The 15,979-nt window shown below is 64.6% G+C and overlaps 1 protein-coding gene across 1 annotated transcript in view; it reads left to right on the top strand.

Moving 5' to 3' along the window:
* The first annotated feature begins 17 nt into the window (after nucleotides 1-17).
* COL7A1 (collagen type VII alpha 1 chain) overlaps nucleotides 18-15,979 on the top strand; it is a 46,009-nt gene continuing 30,047 nt past the window's right edge. Inside the window, exons 1-9 of the mRNA XM_068907195.1 lie at nucleotides 18-5,960; nucleotides 13,439-13,529; nucleotides 14,082-14,262; nucleotides 14,352-14,511; nucleotides 14,598-14,691; nucleotides 14,800-14,958; nucleotides 15,050-15,213; nucleotides 15,306-15,435; nucleotides 15,570-15,689. Coding sequence (XP_068763296.1) covers nucleotides 13,448-13,529; nucleotides 14,082-14,262; nucleotides 14,352-14,511; nucleotides 14,598-14,691; nucleotides 14,800-14,958; nucleotides 15,050-15,213; nucleotides 15,306-15,435; nucleotides 15,570-15,689 — 1,090 coding nt within the window. The 5' untranslated portion in view covers nucleotides 18-5,960; nucleotides 13,439-13,447. The remainder of the gene's footprint in view (nucleotides 5,961-13,438; nucleotides 13,530-14,081; nucleotides 14,263-14,351; nucleotides 14,512-14,597; nucleotides 14,692-14,799; nucleotides 14,959-15,049; nucleotides 15,214-15,305; nucleotides 15,436-15,569; nucleotides 15,690-15,979) is intronic.

Below are 15,979 nucleotides of genomic sequence, written 5' to 3'. Positions count from 1 at the left end.
AGGGTCACTCTAGAAAACCAGGTGTCTGCAACTCATCCTTCCTCTGTCCTTATCTCGTACTGTCCTGCCAGGCCACTGAATTCAAAGGTCTTGTCTTTAGGCTGGGAGAAGTAAGTCTTCCCGTGGTGTAAAGCAGTCAGAGTGGCCCTAGTCGTTTCCTCTGTGTGGCTCTGTAGAGTGGCAGCATGGTCAGACTTGGGTTTTAGCATTGTCCTTTGTACAGACCTAAAATGAAGGGCCCTCACGTGAGGGGACCCTTGCTGCTTGTCAAGGAGATCAAAATGCATCTATGGATAAAGTTCCTCCTCTTCCAGTCCCTGTGGTGTGATGCTAACGTTTCTGGCCTTGCTGTTCGTTACCCTCTTCTTGTTGGAGTGACTGCCGCTTCTTTCGTAAACCCTCTCTCCTTCCTTGTTTCCGGACAAAACTGGTCAGCTGAGTTCACGCCATCTGTTTCAACTCATGAGGGTGATCAGCCTGGCCTTGCCCAGTGTTGTATTGGTGGAGTTGAGGTGGTTATTTCTGGTGGAGCTGGGGGCACTGTAAGGAGCTGGAGCTGCTGTTAGACAAACACTTCTCCAGAACCTTAATGGGATGTGGAGCCTCTCATCCTTAAGCTTCTTGGTTAGATACAAGCCAGCTCAACAACGAGCCAAGGTGGTTGTGAAGTGAGTTGGTTTTTGTCTGTGCGTCTCCTCCAAATGAGCCACCATCTGATCAGTCCTTATGCAATAGCTGAGAAGCTGCTGGCAGAAGTGTAGAGTGTCCTATCCTATGCCTGGAAGATAATCTTCGAGTTTGAATGGTTGAGAGAGCTACACAGGTCCTCCTGCTTTGTCTGGTGTCTTTCTTTGGGTTCCTGTTCCTTTGTCTTGCCTCCAGGAAGCTAAAAAGATGGAACAGAAAGCAGGCAGGATCAAACTGAACAAGTAGAGAAAAGCTTCCCACCAGGTGGCACTAGCCTGCCACATCTCTGCTGTGAGGCAACCAGGTACTTCTGTTTAATTTTTGTCTTTGGGATAATTCTCTTTGGGATTCTCACTTAATTTTCAGGTGCTGCCCTGACAAGTGGGATTTAAAAATAGTGTACAAGTTTCCAAGAGTTAGTCATTGCATTTGAGACTAATCCAGTGTACTAAATCATTTGCACTGAATCCGGATTCTTGATGAGGGAGTCAGTGTGCCTGAACTCATTGCGTATACTAGGCAAGTTCAAAACTGTTAAATGTTCTTGATGCAATTTGAATTTAACTATTGTTGCAAGCTCTGGCTCGTTACAAGCGCACTAAGGGCTGAAAAACTAAACAAGCTCGCTTATGCCTCAAGCCTTGTGGAATCAGTAAACGATTCTGTCTTGGTTTTGTGACTGCAGTTAGACCTTAATCTTCTTTTGTTGTCTTCCATTACTGTATTTTTTCCTCAGTGAGCTTCCAGGCTACTTTGCAATTGGTGAGGAATACAGGGAAGAGAGATGTATATCCTTGCTTTATGTATTTCCTGCGAGTCACCTTCTCTGGAGCTATCTGCTTGGGAATGGCTGTTTTCCTTGAGTAATTCCCCAAGCCATCTTGCACTACGTTGTGCTGAGGAGCAAAGTCCAACCCCTCTGCAACTCTCGCTTTCCGAACTGCTTTGTTTCTGTGCGAAAGAGACAAGCTGGCTACCCTGAGCAACGTGCTCACGGCACTTCAGTGAGGACTAACACCTGCTCCCTCTTTCTGACCACGAGGCTGCAGCTTTGCAAAGTTGCCTGGCTAACGTGCCATCGGAAGGTATTTTCAGATGCTTTATCCTTGTCAAAATCTGAGTATCTGGGCTGATCTACGCTGGAAACTGTGCTATGATGGCTAGTGTTTTGCGCAGAGTGCTCTGCGGTGTCCGCTAGCAGCTGGGAATTGATGGCTGAATGTTGCCGTGCCATAGTGTTTGTCAGCATCTTCTGGCTGCGTTTCCAATGGCACTTTGCCTTGAAGTACCTGGGGTGTTTGGGTACTGTCAAAGTTCATGCTCCCAGAAATGCAGGTATCTCACCAGCTTTACAAAGTGAGTGGTGGTACGATTGCAGTTAATATTTTCTTCTTGCTAAGCAGCCTTTATAAGTAGCAAGGGTGGGGATATAAAAGTTGGGGAGGGGAAGCCCATTCGGGAGTCTAGAGTAATACTGCCTGGTAAGACATCTTTGATCTGAGCCTTAGTGAGGGGCTTGGGAAGCATAACCTAGAACTAAGGATGAATCATCAGGTATTTGGCAGCTGGATCCTTCAGTGTCAGAGGAAGTGAAGCTCTGGACTAGTTGGCAGGTCTCTTGCTGTTTGATGAGCCACAAGTCTGTATTTCTGCTCCTCCATCAGAGCAGCCTCAGTCCAAGAGAATCCACACTGGGAAGTGTCTGGCGTGGCAGAAATGCCTTACCCAAATGCTTTTCCTGATCCTTGAGAATGTGAGATCTTTTGCTGGACCGCTCCCCTTCCCTTCCTGTAACTTATGCTGCCCGGTGAAGGACAGCAGCGCCAAAGGAGGGAGTTGGAACCATCCCTAGCACAGGGCAATTTCACTGAAATTGGAGATGGCCTGAGTGACCTAATAAATCTGTTTCCTGGCTCTCCAGACAATGTGGGATTGTTCTGCCGGGCTCTTTGACCAGTCTAGTTTTCAATGGCTTAAGTGTTTTATTTTGCTACTTCACTTGGAAGGTTACTTGGGATCCCATTAGACTGTGCTGATAAACTTGGTCTGATGTATGAATTGGCCTTTGCTTCCTCCCCTTTTGCGTGGTGTTAGCTGTCTTATCCTCTCCCATTAGAGTTCCTTCTTTGGAGGATATACCCTTCACCTACCTCTAGACATTTACTTTCCCTCCCTGACACCTTGGCTCTCCACCTCTTGGCTGGAAGAGAGGAAGATTTGGAAAGGAGGATGCTGTGCATTGTTCTGTGCATGCGCACCCTATCCAAGGCTCTGTATAGCCACCTGTACCGGTATTTCACTGATTTTTTCCACCATGCAGAGCTTCTCCGGGAGCATAAAATTTAGCAATGAAAATGAGCACTTGCTACATGCTTCTGCTCAGCACTCCAGCTTTCACTGGTCTCTTAACAGGAAAAGCTGTCAGTGCCCCCAGCATCGGATTGCAGGGCAGGGGCAGATGTACAGGGTGGATCTGCTTTTGGAGCAGGCAGCCCCTTTGATATGTGAGCTGCTTGTTTGGGATTCGAGCTCTTGCCAAGAGACGGGCCACAGCAGCCAATTGTCAGTAGTTGCCTCACCTGAACTAATTACCCCCCCTGGAAAGTACAGTTGATACTAATCGTAGGTGCTGAGCCAAGCCTGTCCTCAGGGAACTGGGGAGCTGCAGGAGAGGCTTTCACACAAACGAGAGGTTTGGATCCATGCCTCTCTTTTGTGCCAGAGAGCTTTTGGGAGGAGAGCCCTCTGCCCTCCGGGCCTGGTTCTCTACCAGCTCTTCTGCTGAGGCCAGTGGAAAATTGCTGTAGGATCAATGGGTGAACAGGGTTTAGAAGACAGAGCAAGAGAAGTGCTGCTTTGCTAGTGTCTTGTGTTCCCAGATCCTAATACTGCTTGAGCCCATTGGTGTAAGGACTGAACCAAGATATATATGTGCCTGTGACCAGGCGCCTTTCATCTAGGCCAGCCCCTATATAGCATGGTTTGCTCAGAGGAAGGCTGAGCCCCCCTTATGAACAAATGTCACTGCAGCACAGTTGCAAGATGACTTGGGTGAGGGTGCTACATGATGCTTGGCAGACTTCCAGGCTTGGCCTGTCCAGGCCCCATCTGCTTTACCTTGCCCTTCTTTATAACGTGGGCGCTTTGCGCACCAGGGCAGAGGAGCAGGAAACAGACGTACCTGGATACGTAATCAGAAATTCAAACTTGTAGCCATCACTGCATGTTCCAGTGGAATGAGCTGGGATTGCCCTTGCATGTGTCCCAGAGGGTTTGGGCATGGCTACTCCAGCAGAGGAGTCGGAGAGGCTTCCTGATCCCAGAGGGGCTAAATCTTGCAGCTTCTCGGATGCTTGGAAATGGAAACAGCTCATCTCAAGCTTTAGTGTATTACAGTGGACAAAGGGCCCATCCAAGCCTGACTGCCAGCTACAGCCATCCCAGATGGGTATGAGCTGGGATTGAATGGGAAACAGCTGGTGGCAGGACTTGTCTTCATTGTGTCAGCTATTTAACAGCTTCTCTGGAAGTGGTGAGTCTGGCCCTGAACATCCTCATTAAAAGCTGCTTTAGCCCCACCAGGCTGTCCAAAGAAGATCAATGGCTCTCACTTTTCCATGTAAGTCTCTTCTCTCCTGCTCCCCTCCCTGCACACACGTTCCTGCCTCAAGCTCTGAGGCTTTTACTGGGGCTGCTAGGCTGAGGTTTGGCTTTGCTGCCCGTTGAGCCCCTTCCCAGAGGGGGGCTCCTCCCTGGAGGTGGCCACGCTCATAAGGCTGAGAGGGGAGAGCGCTGGGTGATGACTGTTCCCTGTACCTCGGGAAGGAGAACTCCCCTAGACCCCACCTCCTGGCTGTCTGCTGGATGCACGTCACCAACCCAGGTATGGAAAGTGGAGCTGCTCTTCTGCTACCAGACTGCTGTGGGCTGGCAGCATGAGGAGATCCCAGCTCTGGTCTGTAGGTGCAGGTGGTTTCTGTACAGGAGGAGTCAGTGGAAATAATGCATGTACTAAATCATCCATCAGACACTCTGGAGGTACCTCCCTCCTTGAACTTCTATTGCTGCTCTGTCCCTTGGTTGGAGCAGCAAGGTATCTAGCTTCTTTCTTGTCTCTGAGCCTTAGCCCAGCATGAAGAATTTTGTCATAGACATTCGAAGGAAAAACTTCCTGAGGATTTTGTCCTGCTGCAGTGCCTGTCCCTTGCAACCTGTGTTTATCAAGGGGTTAGGAAGACACATGCCCAAAGCCTTTATTCTGCAGAATGGATGCCTAGAGAGTGGAGGCTTGGGTTGCTGAATGAGTGCTGGCAAAGGGGAAGGAACAGGGCTGGAGGAGGAAATCCAGCTGTCTTATGGGGGCAGGAAACCTGGCAAGAAGTGGCGAAAGCAGCTCTAGGAACTGGAATGACAGGCAGAGCCCAACAGCAATCTGTCCGTAGTGACTTCCTGCCTTAGCTCATCTGGCACAGAGCAGTACCCTGGCGTGCCGAAGAGACTTCCAGGAAGAGGCATCTGGTAAGCATGCTTAAGCCTTGTGTGTGTCCCAAGCGTCTGGGCTCCACGTGGCAGTTAGCAGATGCATTTTCATCCCTTCCCCCAGCACTGGCTGCTGCGAGGCTGAAGGTCCCCCCCCTGCCCCCGGCCAGACTCTCCACCACGGCTCTCATGCTTCCCCTGCTTTGTTTACAGATGCTCCAGATGCGCAGAGCTTGGCAGGAGCCCCTATGACATGGGAACACAAATATGTCCCGCTGCTGCCTTGCACGCGCAAAGCGGTGACTCACAGGTGAAGTCGCCCCGGCTTTGCTGAGGAGGACGGAGTGGACTGAGCTCTCTGGGGTCCAAGGTAACTCCTGAAGATGGTGATGTACCAGAGGCAGGATCCTGCACCCTTTTGTCCTTCAGATGGCAATGAGGAGGGGTGCTGAGGTGCTGGATAAATCTATTCCCTGCAACCAGCTGCAGCTCTGAGAGGCCCCATTTGTTGTTCCTCTGTGGATAACCTGTTTGAGTTAAGACCATATCCCTGTCCTCTGGGTGAAGGTTGCTTGGACTGGTCAGCTTTCCCTGTGGAGGTCTGGGGAATCCTGCCCGATGTCCTCTGCTGTGTCTATAGAGGTCCTTGCGTGAGATGTATGTGGATGGCAGCCCCATGCCATGCTGGTGACGCAGCCCTCCTGCTTGATGGAGATATGAAGTCATCTTGGATGGGTCTGCACAGAGGAGGAGTTCCCATGGTGACAGACAGCGATTCACCCTGACGGGGCAGGGTGGGTGTTTTGTCCTTTTTATTCTTTTCTTCTGGAGTCGGGCACCCAGCCAAAGAGCTGAAGGAGCAATGGCACAGCCTCTCGGGGGAGAGCATTGAGGACAAGTCTGGTCTCGTTAACTGTACAAATCCCTCTGGAGAACAGTGCGCTGTGCTTGGGCTGCAGCCCCATGGACAGTGGTGCTGCCTCCTGCTCCCTTCGCCTGCAGCAGCTTCCAGGCCTTCAAGCACAGGGCTGCCTGGCTTTCTCTTCCCCCCATCAGCCAGGCATTGCCTAGCACTAGCCAAACTTTTATCATCCTTTGCATGGACTGTGGCTGCAGTGTGAAATGCCCGCCGCAGTTTCCCACAGCTGCTGGGATTGTTGCGGTGGCTCCTCTCTCCCTGTGCTGTTAACTAGCATAACGCCGGTACAAGAAGGCACGATGGCATCCTACCTGTAAAGGAGCTTGTGCCATCGGTGTGCCTCTCGCAGAACCCGAGACTTGGCCTAGCACACGCTTGGAAATTTCTCCTTTCCAAAATGCCCTTAGCTGATGGCTGCAATGGGTCCTCAGCTCTCCAGAGGTGCATCCGCCTTCCATCCCCCCATCTGTCCTGGGAAGGGGCCCCTGCTGCCCCCGATACAAGCTGTGCTGTCCCCTCCCTGGCTGAGCACGTGCCAGCGGCTGCCTGCTGGGCCGCAGTGCTGAAGCTCACGTCTCCTGCCAGTGTTTGAAGCGCGAGGAGATGGGTGCTTGGTTTTCAGCATGGGTTGGTCGGGTGTCCGTTGCGCAAGGATCAGCCAAGCCTTCTGAAGAACGGCACGGGGGCTCTTTCATAGGAGTTGCCAGAAATTGATATGGAGCCGCAGCTAGTTTTTAGGGGGGTTGTGATGCAGATTGTGAAACACTTTAATAGAAGCAGAGAGGAAGTGTTGAGCGATTACCCTGTCCTTGCAATGGTGAGGTCTGCCTCCCAGACTCAAAGTGGGGAGGCTAGAGCAGGATCACCCACGAGGGAAGGGAGCCGCAGCCAGCCTTTCCCAGAGACCCTGCCTTGTAGAGCAGGGAGGGCTGGAGGCTGCGCGAGCTGGGGCAGGTGGTGAACGTCCCCAGGCAGTGGTGTTACGGCAACGAGGTAATGGGGTTGCAGGCCAGCTGCCCCGGGAGGCTGGCGCAGCGTGCCGTCGCTCCCCTGCCTTTGGGGCTCATCAGGCACGGCGCTGGGCTCGGGGCCTCCGGGCGCTGACTCCTTGGAGTTACAGCTGTGCCTCTTAGCAGCTCTCCTTCCCTGGGATTGTGTCCGCCCTGGGCTAGCGCAGCTGGAGAGGCATCTGCTGTTGTTATTTGAGGTAGGGGAGGAATAAATACTCAGAGTCCCATAAAGCGGCACTAAACCTCAGCGAGGAGCTGCTTCTTGCTGCTCAGCTGGCAGCATCCCGGGAATGACTCCAGCTTCCCAGGCTTGCTCGCTGCCCTCCTGCCACTTGTGCTCCCTGCCCGGCGAGGGCTCGCTGAGTGCCTCTCCCTCAGCACGTGCTCCCCTCGCCTGCTGTCCTCCCCCTGCCGTGCCTCTTTGTGCTCCAGCCGCTCAGCGGGGGCTTCTCCTCTCCCCTCCCGGGCTCCAGGGCCCCCGGGCGCTCCTGCAGCTGCGTTAGCCTGCAGCCGCCCTGGGTACCGTGCCAGGGAGCCCTTGTTTCCCTCGCCTGGGCAGAGAAAAACTTGGAGACGGGCAGTGGAGCAGCTCCTGTGGGCCCTGTCTGCAGGGCAGCGTGCGGTGGCGGTGCCCTGCGCGCCGGCTGCTGCCAGCGCTGGGGGCTGCAGCCCTGCCGGCGAGCGAGAAGGGCTGGAGCAGCCGGCGTTGTGCTGGCTTTGCAGCCCTTGGCCCCCCTCTAGCAGGGTGTCAGAGGTTTGGGAGCTGGGAAGCTCCCAAGAAGGCGGTGGTGGGCAATTTGTCTCCACACGTGGCAGGGACTCCTGCTCCACCAGGAAGCCACTGTTCTTGTGGGAGCACCGTCAGACCCAGCACCCCGGGGCTGGAGCCGGAGGAGGCTACGGGTGCTGCACGCTCCCCTGATGGCGGGCAGCCGCCTGGTCCCTGCGCAGGGCTGAGCCACACCGCCTGCAATGCCCTCCCAGACGGCTGCTGGGTGATGCCCAAGGCACCCAGAGACGCGGCGCCTTGGCCTTCCAGGTAACGCGATCTCTCTTCCTGCCTCCCCCTGCGCTGCGGGGAGGCGCCGCTGGCCCGAGCTGCTCCCCGGGGGACGCAGCAGCCTCCCGTGCTGCTGGCTGTCCCACTGATGCCACCGTTTGGCCGTGCTGGCTGCAACGCTGGGGGCTAACGGGCAGCAGCCGCGGCACCCCCGGGCTGTGCGCGGCCGCGCGCCGGGGCTCGGCACCGGCCGGCAGGCGGGGAGGCGCGCGGGCAGGCACCGCCTGACTCAGCCGCCCGGCGTGTCGAGTCACGCTCCGCGCGCCGTGGCCTGCACAAGCCCCAAACCCGCGCGCGTGACCGTGTCTCTCCATCGCCTCGGCTTTCGCTCGCGTCTTCCTTCCTGCAGCGTCTCGGGGCGAACCGCTCCCTCTGCTCGCCCTGGCCCTGCTGTTGCGCTGCGGCGGTTCCCCCCCCCCTTTCCCTTCTTGCGCAAAAGCGCCCTGAGCCCGGCAGTCCCTGCGCGCCGGGGCTGGTGCCAGGCGCTCAGCGCCCTGGGGCTGCCTGCAAACCCCACGCCCCCGAGCCAGGGCCTGGCTGGGAGCTCTTTAATCCGAGCCGTACCGAAATGCCCCCGAGGCCAGTAATTCAGCTTTTGCTGCGAGCAAGCAAAGGCTCAGGGGCCGCGAGCGGGGCAGGAGGCCGCACCGGCCGGGGCCGAGCATTGCTGTGCTCGGTCCCTGTGCTCCCACCCCGTGCGGCATCCCTGTCCTCGTGGGGACGTCGGGCTTGTTTTGCAGAGCACAATCCCTGCTGCGGCCGGGGCTGCAGCCCCGTGCTGTTGACGAGCTGGATTCCTGCGGGATGAGCCAGGCCGCGTGGGTGGTCGCTGCGTGCGCGCGGGGCTGCTGCTGCGGCGCCCGGCCTGGCCCGCCGCCCGCCCGCCTCCCAGGTGCGCGGCGCCTCGGCCCCTGCCCGCCTCCCCTCCCCTCCGGGGCCGCCAGCAGCTGCCTGGCCTTCGCCCCCCTCGCCGTCCTCGGCCTCTCCGGGAGCCCCCGGCGTCACCCCGCGCTGCCCCGGTGGGGACGCCTGCTCCTCCGCGCCTGCCGGGTGCCTGCTGCCTCCTCGCCGCCGGCCTCCGCAGAGGCCCCCGGCCTGGCCCGGGGCCCACGGAGACGGCTCGGCAGCCGGCAGACCTTGAGCCCCAGGCCGCGCGGCCTGCTCTCCGGCACGGGCCAGCTCCCGCCGCCGGCCTCCCTTCCCGGGCTGGGGGGCCGCGGCAAAGCGCCGCCCGCCCTCGCAGCACCGCGGAGGCCGAGCGGCGCCCACCTTTCTTTTCCTGAGAGCCGAGTTTTCCCCCCCGGCGCTGCCCGGCTGCCCTGTCCGGCCGGGCTTGGCCAAAGCGGGGCGGGGGGCGGTCACGGCACTGCGGCGGCACCGCTGGCTTCTCCAGCCCCGTCCGCCGCGGGGGCGGCCCCGGGGGGTGCCGGCTCCAGACACAACAGTTTACAGGCAGGGGAAAAAATTCCCCTTTGCGGCAGCCCGTCGGGAGAGCCGGGCCGCGCGTCCCCCCCCTCCGCGTTCGAGCGCCGCTGAGGCTGCCCCGGCCAGGCCGTCGCCCCCGCAGCCCGGAGCGTCCGCCCCGGCTTCCACCGGCCCCGAAAAGCAGCCGGTGCCACGGCGGCCCTCGGGTGGCCCCCTGCCCCGAGGCCGGCTGGCGGGGGTCCGTGGGGCCCGCTGGAGGGCGGGCGGGCGGTCGGGGTGCCGCGCGGCGGGGGAGCCGGCGGTGGCTGGTGCTGGGAGACATTCCTGGAGCGTGTCCCAACCAGCCGCGGCGGCGGGCGAGGTTCCCGCTCCGGCCCGGCCCGCTCCTCCTCCCCGCGCTCCCCTGGCTCGCTCACCTCAGCGCCAGCTCCCCTCCCGGCGACCCCCTCGCCCGCCTGCCCCGTGCCCCTGCTCCCAAACCTCCCGCGGAGGGCAGAGCCCCTCGTTCGCCGGCTGTGCCTTGAGGCTGCTGCTGCTCCTCCGGCCCGGGACGGCCGGGCTTGGCTGGTGTTAGCTGAGAACTAACCAGCTCGTGACTGCGTGGAGGTCGCTGCCCTGGGCAGACCTGGCTTAGGGGTCGCACGCCGGGGACCTGGCTGCAAGCCCGAGACTCGGGAAAGGGCCGCCGGCTCCCCAGGGCGCTCCCGGAGGGTACGGGGGGGCGGCCGTGCCCCCGGCTTGGGCTGCGGGCCGCGGCGGGGAAGGACGGAGGGAGGCAGCGAGCAGCAAGAGGGACGAGGCTTTGGGACTGGAGCGCGCGGGGCTGGGTTCCTCGAGCGGCCCCTCCGCGGGGCCCGGGGCGGGCGGCGGGGCCCTTGGCGCTGACGCAGGCCCTGGCCAGCCGGGGCCCGGCGTGCCGCGGCGCGGGGCGGCCGCGTGACTCACTCGCACCTGGTGCGCTCCCCGTGCCGCGGCGGCGGCGGCGGCCGGGCCAGGCCGAGGCAGCAGGCAGAGACGGGGCACGGCGCCTTTACCTGCCGCCGCGCCGCGCCGCTAGCGAGGGGAGACCCCGAGCCGCCCGCGTCCCGGCTGCCCGGCCAGCTCCGGGCCCCGGGCCAGCCGCCGAGCCCTTGGCAGCCCCCTCCGCTCCCTGTTTAACGAAGCCCCTCGTCTAATTGGGACAAGGCGCCCTGCCTTCATTAAGCGAGCTGAGGCGGGAGGAGGGCACGGGGATGGTCCTGACCGGGGGACACCGCATCTAGGGCCGGACCCACGGGGCTGGGCCGGCCAGGGAGGAATCCATGGCCGCGGTGAACTTGGGAGCCGGCAGGCCAGGTTGGGGGGCCGGGGCCGGGGCCTGACGGAGGGAGGGCTGACCAAGAGGAGGGGATGCGCTGCTCGCTGCGCCTTTAAGAAGAGCGGGGGCACAGCCGCTCCTCCCCTGCTTGGGAACAGCGTGTGCCTGGGAAAGTTGCCTGCAGCCAGCCCCGGAGCATCCTTGCTGGGCGGCAGGTGGCCCAGCCCGAGCCCCCGGCTCTGCGGCGGCCCCGGGCCCCGGGGAGCCCCGGGCGCGCTCCCCTCGCTGCCTGCGGGAAGATGCCCCCGGACCTGCCCGCTGCCCCGCTGGCAGTGGCAGTGGCAGGGAAGCCCCCGGGCCCGCAGCCCCGCGCGGGGCGGCGAGGGTACAGGTAGGCGGAGGTGCGGGCCAGCCGGGTGCCGCAGGGTGCCCCGGGGGGCCGGGGTGCACCCTGGGGAGAGGAGGAGCGGGAGCCCATGTGTGCCCGAGGCCAGGGTGCCGTGCTGCTGGCCGCTGCGGGAGGTACCTCCCGCGGGGCAGCGTGGGGTGCCCGGTCCCCCCGCGACGCTGGGAGCCAGGGCCAGCCGGGCCGGAGTTGCCTCCGTTTAGCCTCCCGGTGAGCTGGAGTCGCGGCGCAGGCGGTCTTGCCGCCTGCTCCTCCGTCTTCGGGGCAGGCCGCAGGCACCGTACCCGCGAACGGGGGAGCCGCGGCGCCGAGCCGGGGCGCAGGTCGTCGGTAGCGGGAGCTGGGCGGCCGCGACGCCGCCGGGAAGCAGCCCGCCTCGTCCGGGGCCGAGGGCCCGGGGCAGGCGCCGAGCGGCAGGCTGGTGGCACGGGACGTGGGGCCGCGATGCCCTCGGCAGCGCCGTTCAGCTCTGCCCGAGGCCCCGGGGAGCGCTCCCCACGCGGGCTCGATGGAGGTGCGCGACCGGCTCCTGGCGCCAGAGCCGCTCGCTGCCTTCCTGGCAGCATCTAGGGCAGAGGTGTTGAAAGGGAAACTGCCTGGAGACTAATCGGGGCCTTTTCAGCTCTTGCGCTGAGGTTTCTAGCGCGAACCCCAGGGAAAGCCTTCCCTGCGGGTCTGATCCCCTGCTGGCCCGGCCGCGGGGCACCGGGTCGGGCCGCCGGACCGGCCCCGTCCGGCGAAGAGCCTCTAGCCCGGGTCCTGCTGCAGCCCGAGGTGGCCCTGGCTGCTCCTGGTCCTCCTGCCCCCAGCAGGAGCAAGACCCCCCCAGCTCGGGACGGGGGGGGGGGGGGGGGCGGCAGGGCGGGGCGGGGCGGGGCGGGGGCCGCGGCGCTCCCCCCCCCCCCGACGGCGGCGGCGGGCACCGCGCTGCGGGCCGCCCCGCTTAAAGGGGGCGGGAGCGGCCGGGGCCGGCACCGCCTGCGCCCGCCGCGGCTCGGCTCGGCTCGGCTCGGCTCGGCGCGGCGCCCCCCGCCGCGCCCGGCCGGAGGAGGCAGGTGAGCCCGAGCCCCCCCGGCGGTCCCGGGCGGTGCGGCGCGGCGCGGCCCCCCCCGCGCTCGGGCGCCCTCCCGGGTGGGCTGTCGCGGGGCGGCCGCCGCCGCGCTGGGCTGCGGCGCGGGGGCTGCGCTGGGATGGGGACGGTGCTGGGGGCCGGGCTGGGGAAGGCGGGAGCAGGAGGAGGAGGAGGAGGAAGGGCTGGAGCCCCGCAGGGCTGCTGCAGGGGTTTCCCACGCTGGCCCGGTGGGCGCGCTGGGGTCAGCCGCAGGCTGCGCCGTTCAGGCAGGCGCCTTGAGACGCTCAGCTCGCCTTCCGCGCCGGGGCGGCCACCCGTCCCTCCTGTCCCCGTCTCGCTTTGGTTGCGTCCTGCTGGGGCTGAGACCGCACGTGCTTATCACGCTTGTGCCAGCCCGGCCCTGGCGCCCGAGGCGTGGACGAGGAGCCGGGTGTCTCCTGCAGCCCCGCGGCGCGGCAAGCAGCAGGCTGTGGGGGTTTGCCGGCAGCTCCCTCCCGCCCTGGCTGCCCCCTTCCCGGGGGCCGGGCCCTGCACGGGGGACCCTGCTTGTGCCACCTGTGCCCAGGTGGCACCCGTCGCCGGTGGGCAGGGGACGCCCGCGGTGGCCAGGGCAGGAGCGCGGGCTCAGCTCCAGCGATGGGGAGGGAGGAAGGAAGGAGCGTGCCCGGAGGAAGGGAGACTGGACAAGGACCGGGATGCGAGGCAGAGCGGCGTGCGTGGCGCTGTGCCGCGGCTCCCGCGGGCCTCCGCGGCGGGCAGCGAGCGGGGCCGCCGGCCAGGCCCAGCCAGGCTTAACGGGGAGGCAGGGAGCCGGCTGGAGCGGGGCCAGGCGGCAGCACGCGCGGCGTGCGCACGCCACCCTGCCCTCCTCGCGCCGCCCGGCTGCCTCCGCCTGCCCGCCCCGGGGGGCTGCTCCCACGCTGCCCGGCCCCTCGTCCGCCCACCGGGGATGGGGAGCCCCGGGGCCGCGAGAGGCGGCCTGGCCCGGCCTGGCGGTGCCCGCCCCCGCCCGGGAGCCCCCCAGGGCCCACGCGGCGCTGGCCTGGGGCGGGGGCGGCAGCGTCTCTCCCCGCTGTGCCGCAGGCTCCCACGATGAGTGGCCGGCTCCTGCTCCTCGCTGTGCTCCACGTGCTCCTCCGGCCCCCGGCCGTGGCCACGCAGAAGAGGAACCAAGGTGGGTGCCGAGCCGCGTGGCCCCGAGCGGCGCTTTGCGTGCCCAGGGGACCCGCGGAGGGGCTGTGGGAAGCGTCAGCTGCCCGGTTTGCTGCCCCCCCCCGGGCAGGGCTGTAGTGTCCCCTCTGCGGGCTCAGGCCATGGCACTTTGGAGGCCTGGGTGTAGGTGTCACGAGTTTGCCCTCTCTGCCGTTCTCAGACCAGCAGGGTGGGTGTTCCCCCTTTTGGACGCTGCCTTCCTCTCAGTCCAGGGGGTTTCTCTTCCCGGTGTGACGTGCCGAACCCTTGGGAGGAGCCCTGCAAGAGGGGGGCACCCGCCCGCGTGTGGGGTGGGAGCGCGAGAAGCAGGGACAGGGCCCTGCAGCGAGGTGCCCTGGGGCACCCCAGGGACCTTTGGGGAATAGGTGCAAGGGCCCCATCCAGCTAAAATCCAGCCAAGGGACTGAGGCGCTCCGGAGCGGCTGTGAGGGGCAGTGCCAGCTGCCCCCGGCCTCGGGGCCCCCTGGGAGACGGGGGACCCGAGCGAGCCCTGAGCGCCCTCGCCGCCCGGCAGAGATCTGCATCAACGTCTACGCGGCCGACATCGCTTTCCTGGTGGACGGCTCGTCCAGCATCGGCAGGAACAACTTCCGCATCGTCCGCGCCTTCATGGAGGACCTGGTGCGGCCCTTCGTGCACGTGGTGGGCGAGAAGGCGGTGCGGTTCGCCGCGGCGCAGTACAGCGACGAGCCGCGGTGAGCCCGGCGGAGGGGCCGCGGCGGGGTGGGCCGGGCCAGGGGGCCACATGAGGCCAGCTGGTGACGTGGTGCCGCGCGTGCCCCAGGGTGGAGTTCACCTTCTCCCAGCACACCAACGGCACGGGCGTCAGGAGGGCCGTCCAGCAGCTCAGCTACAAGGGCGGCAACACGCGCACCGGCGCCGGCCTCCGCTACGTCGCTGACAACTTCTTTGGGCCCGCGCAGCACCGGCCCGGGGTGCCCAAGGTAGGCACGGGGGGCGGCGGTGGCGGCGCGGGCCGTGCCGGCTGGGGCGCCGGCCTGGCTCTCACGGCTCTCGCCCGGCCCCGCAGATCTGCATCCTCATCACGGACGGCAAGTCCCAGGACGACGCCGAGCAGCCGGCGGCGCGGCTCAAGAGCCAGGGCATCAAGGTCTTCGCCGTGGGTGAGCGACGCCTCTGCGGGCCCTCCGGGCGCCCGGGGACGGGCTGCGCGGGGCTGCACGGCGGGGGGACCCGTGTCCCTGCCCTCACTCACCGCCCGTCCCCGGCAGGCATCAAGAACGCCGACCGCGGGGAGCTGCTCCGCGTGGCCTCGGCGCCCACCGACTCCTTCTTCTTCTACGTCAACGACTTCAAGATCCTCGGCTCCCTGGTGCCGCTGATGGCGCGCAGGGTGTGCACCGTCGCCGGAGGCACCCTGCGCCCGATGGGTAAGGGCGCCGTCGCTCTGCCGCCGTCCGGCCGAGCTCGCGCGGGCGTCCCCGCGCCGAGCCCGACGACGGCCCCGCTCGTCCCCCGCAGGTGAGTCACGGCACACCGGCCCCGCCGACCTGCAGTTCGTGGAGCGCGGCCCCGACCTGCTGCGGGTCCGCTGGACGGCGGCGAGCGGCCCCGTCACCGGCTACACGGTGCAGCACGTGCCGCTCACGGGCCTGGGGCAGCCGCTGGCGGCCGAGCGGCAGGAGGTGAGCGCCGCCCCGCCGCCGGCTCGGGGTGCGTGCGCGTCCCCGCTGGCGTGGGGCGGCCGCGGGGTGACGCTGCCCCTGCCCCTGCCCAGGTGAGCCTGGGCCCCCGGGAGACGAGCGCCGTGCTGCGGGGGCTCCGCGCGGGCACCGAGTACCTGGTCACCGTCATCGCCCAGTACGCCAACAGCATCGGCGAGTCTGCGTCGGGCCGAGCGCGCACCCGTGAGTAACCCCTGGGCAGGCTGGTGGGGGCGCGGGCGGGTGCCGGGTCCCTGCGGGGCGCCGGCTCGGGGGCGCCCCTCGTCCGTGGGGGGCTCGGCGCCCGCTTGGCCCACGCTCTCGCCCTGCCTCCCTAGAGAGCGGCGCTGGCGTGCTGGACTTGCGTGTGGTGGAGACGGGGCCGACCTTCCTCCGCCTGGCCTGGCAGCCCGGCCCCGACCCCCCCCAGGGCTACCTGCTCAGCTACCTGGCGCAAGGTGAGGGCATGAGTCCAGCCCGGCTGCCGGCGAGGCCGGAAGGGCTGCGGGGGCGCTCGACGCCCGTTTGCATGCGTGCATGTGCAGGAGTGTGATGCAGACGTGCATGCGGAGACCGTTTTGTGCGTGCACACACGTGTGTGCAGCAGCAGGGATGCGTGTGCTCGCAGGCAGGCTGGAGCACGTGTGTGTGTGCGCGCGCGGAGGGGCTGTGCATCGGGGCTGGGAGCAGCCTGCGTGCGCGCACACACACGCACACACACACCCCCCCAGCGGCTCGCGGTGTGCGT

Source organism: Struthio camelus, chromosome 14 (assembly GCF_040807025.1).
Source record: "Struthio camelus isolate bStrCam1 chromosome 14, bStrCam1.hap1, whole genome shotgun sequence".
Taxonomy (NCBI): Eukaryota; Metazoa; Chordata; class Aves; order Struthioniformes; family Struthionidae; genus Struthio; species Struthio camelus.
This window is presented reverse-complemented; position numbering and strand designations above follow the sequence as displayed.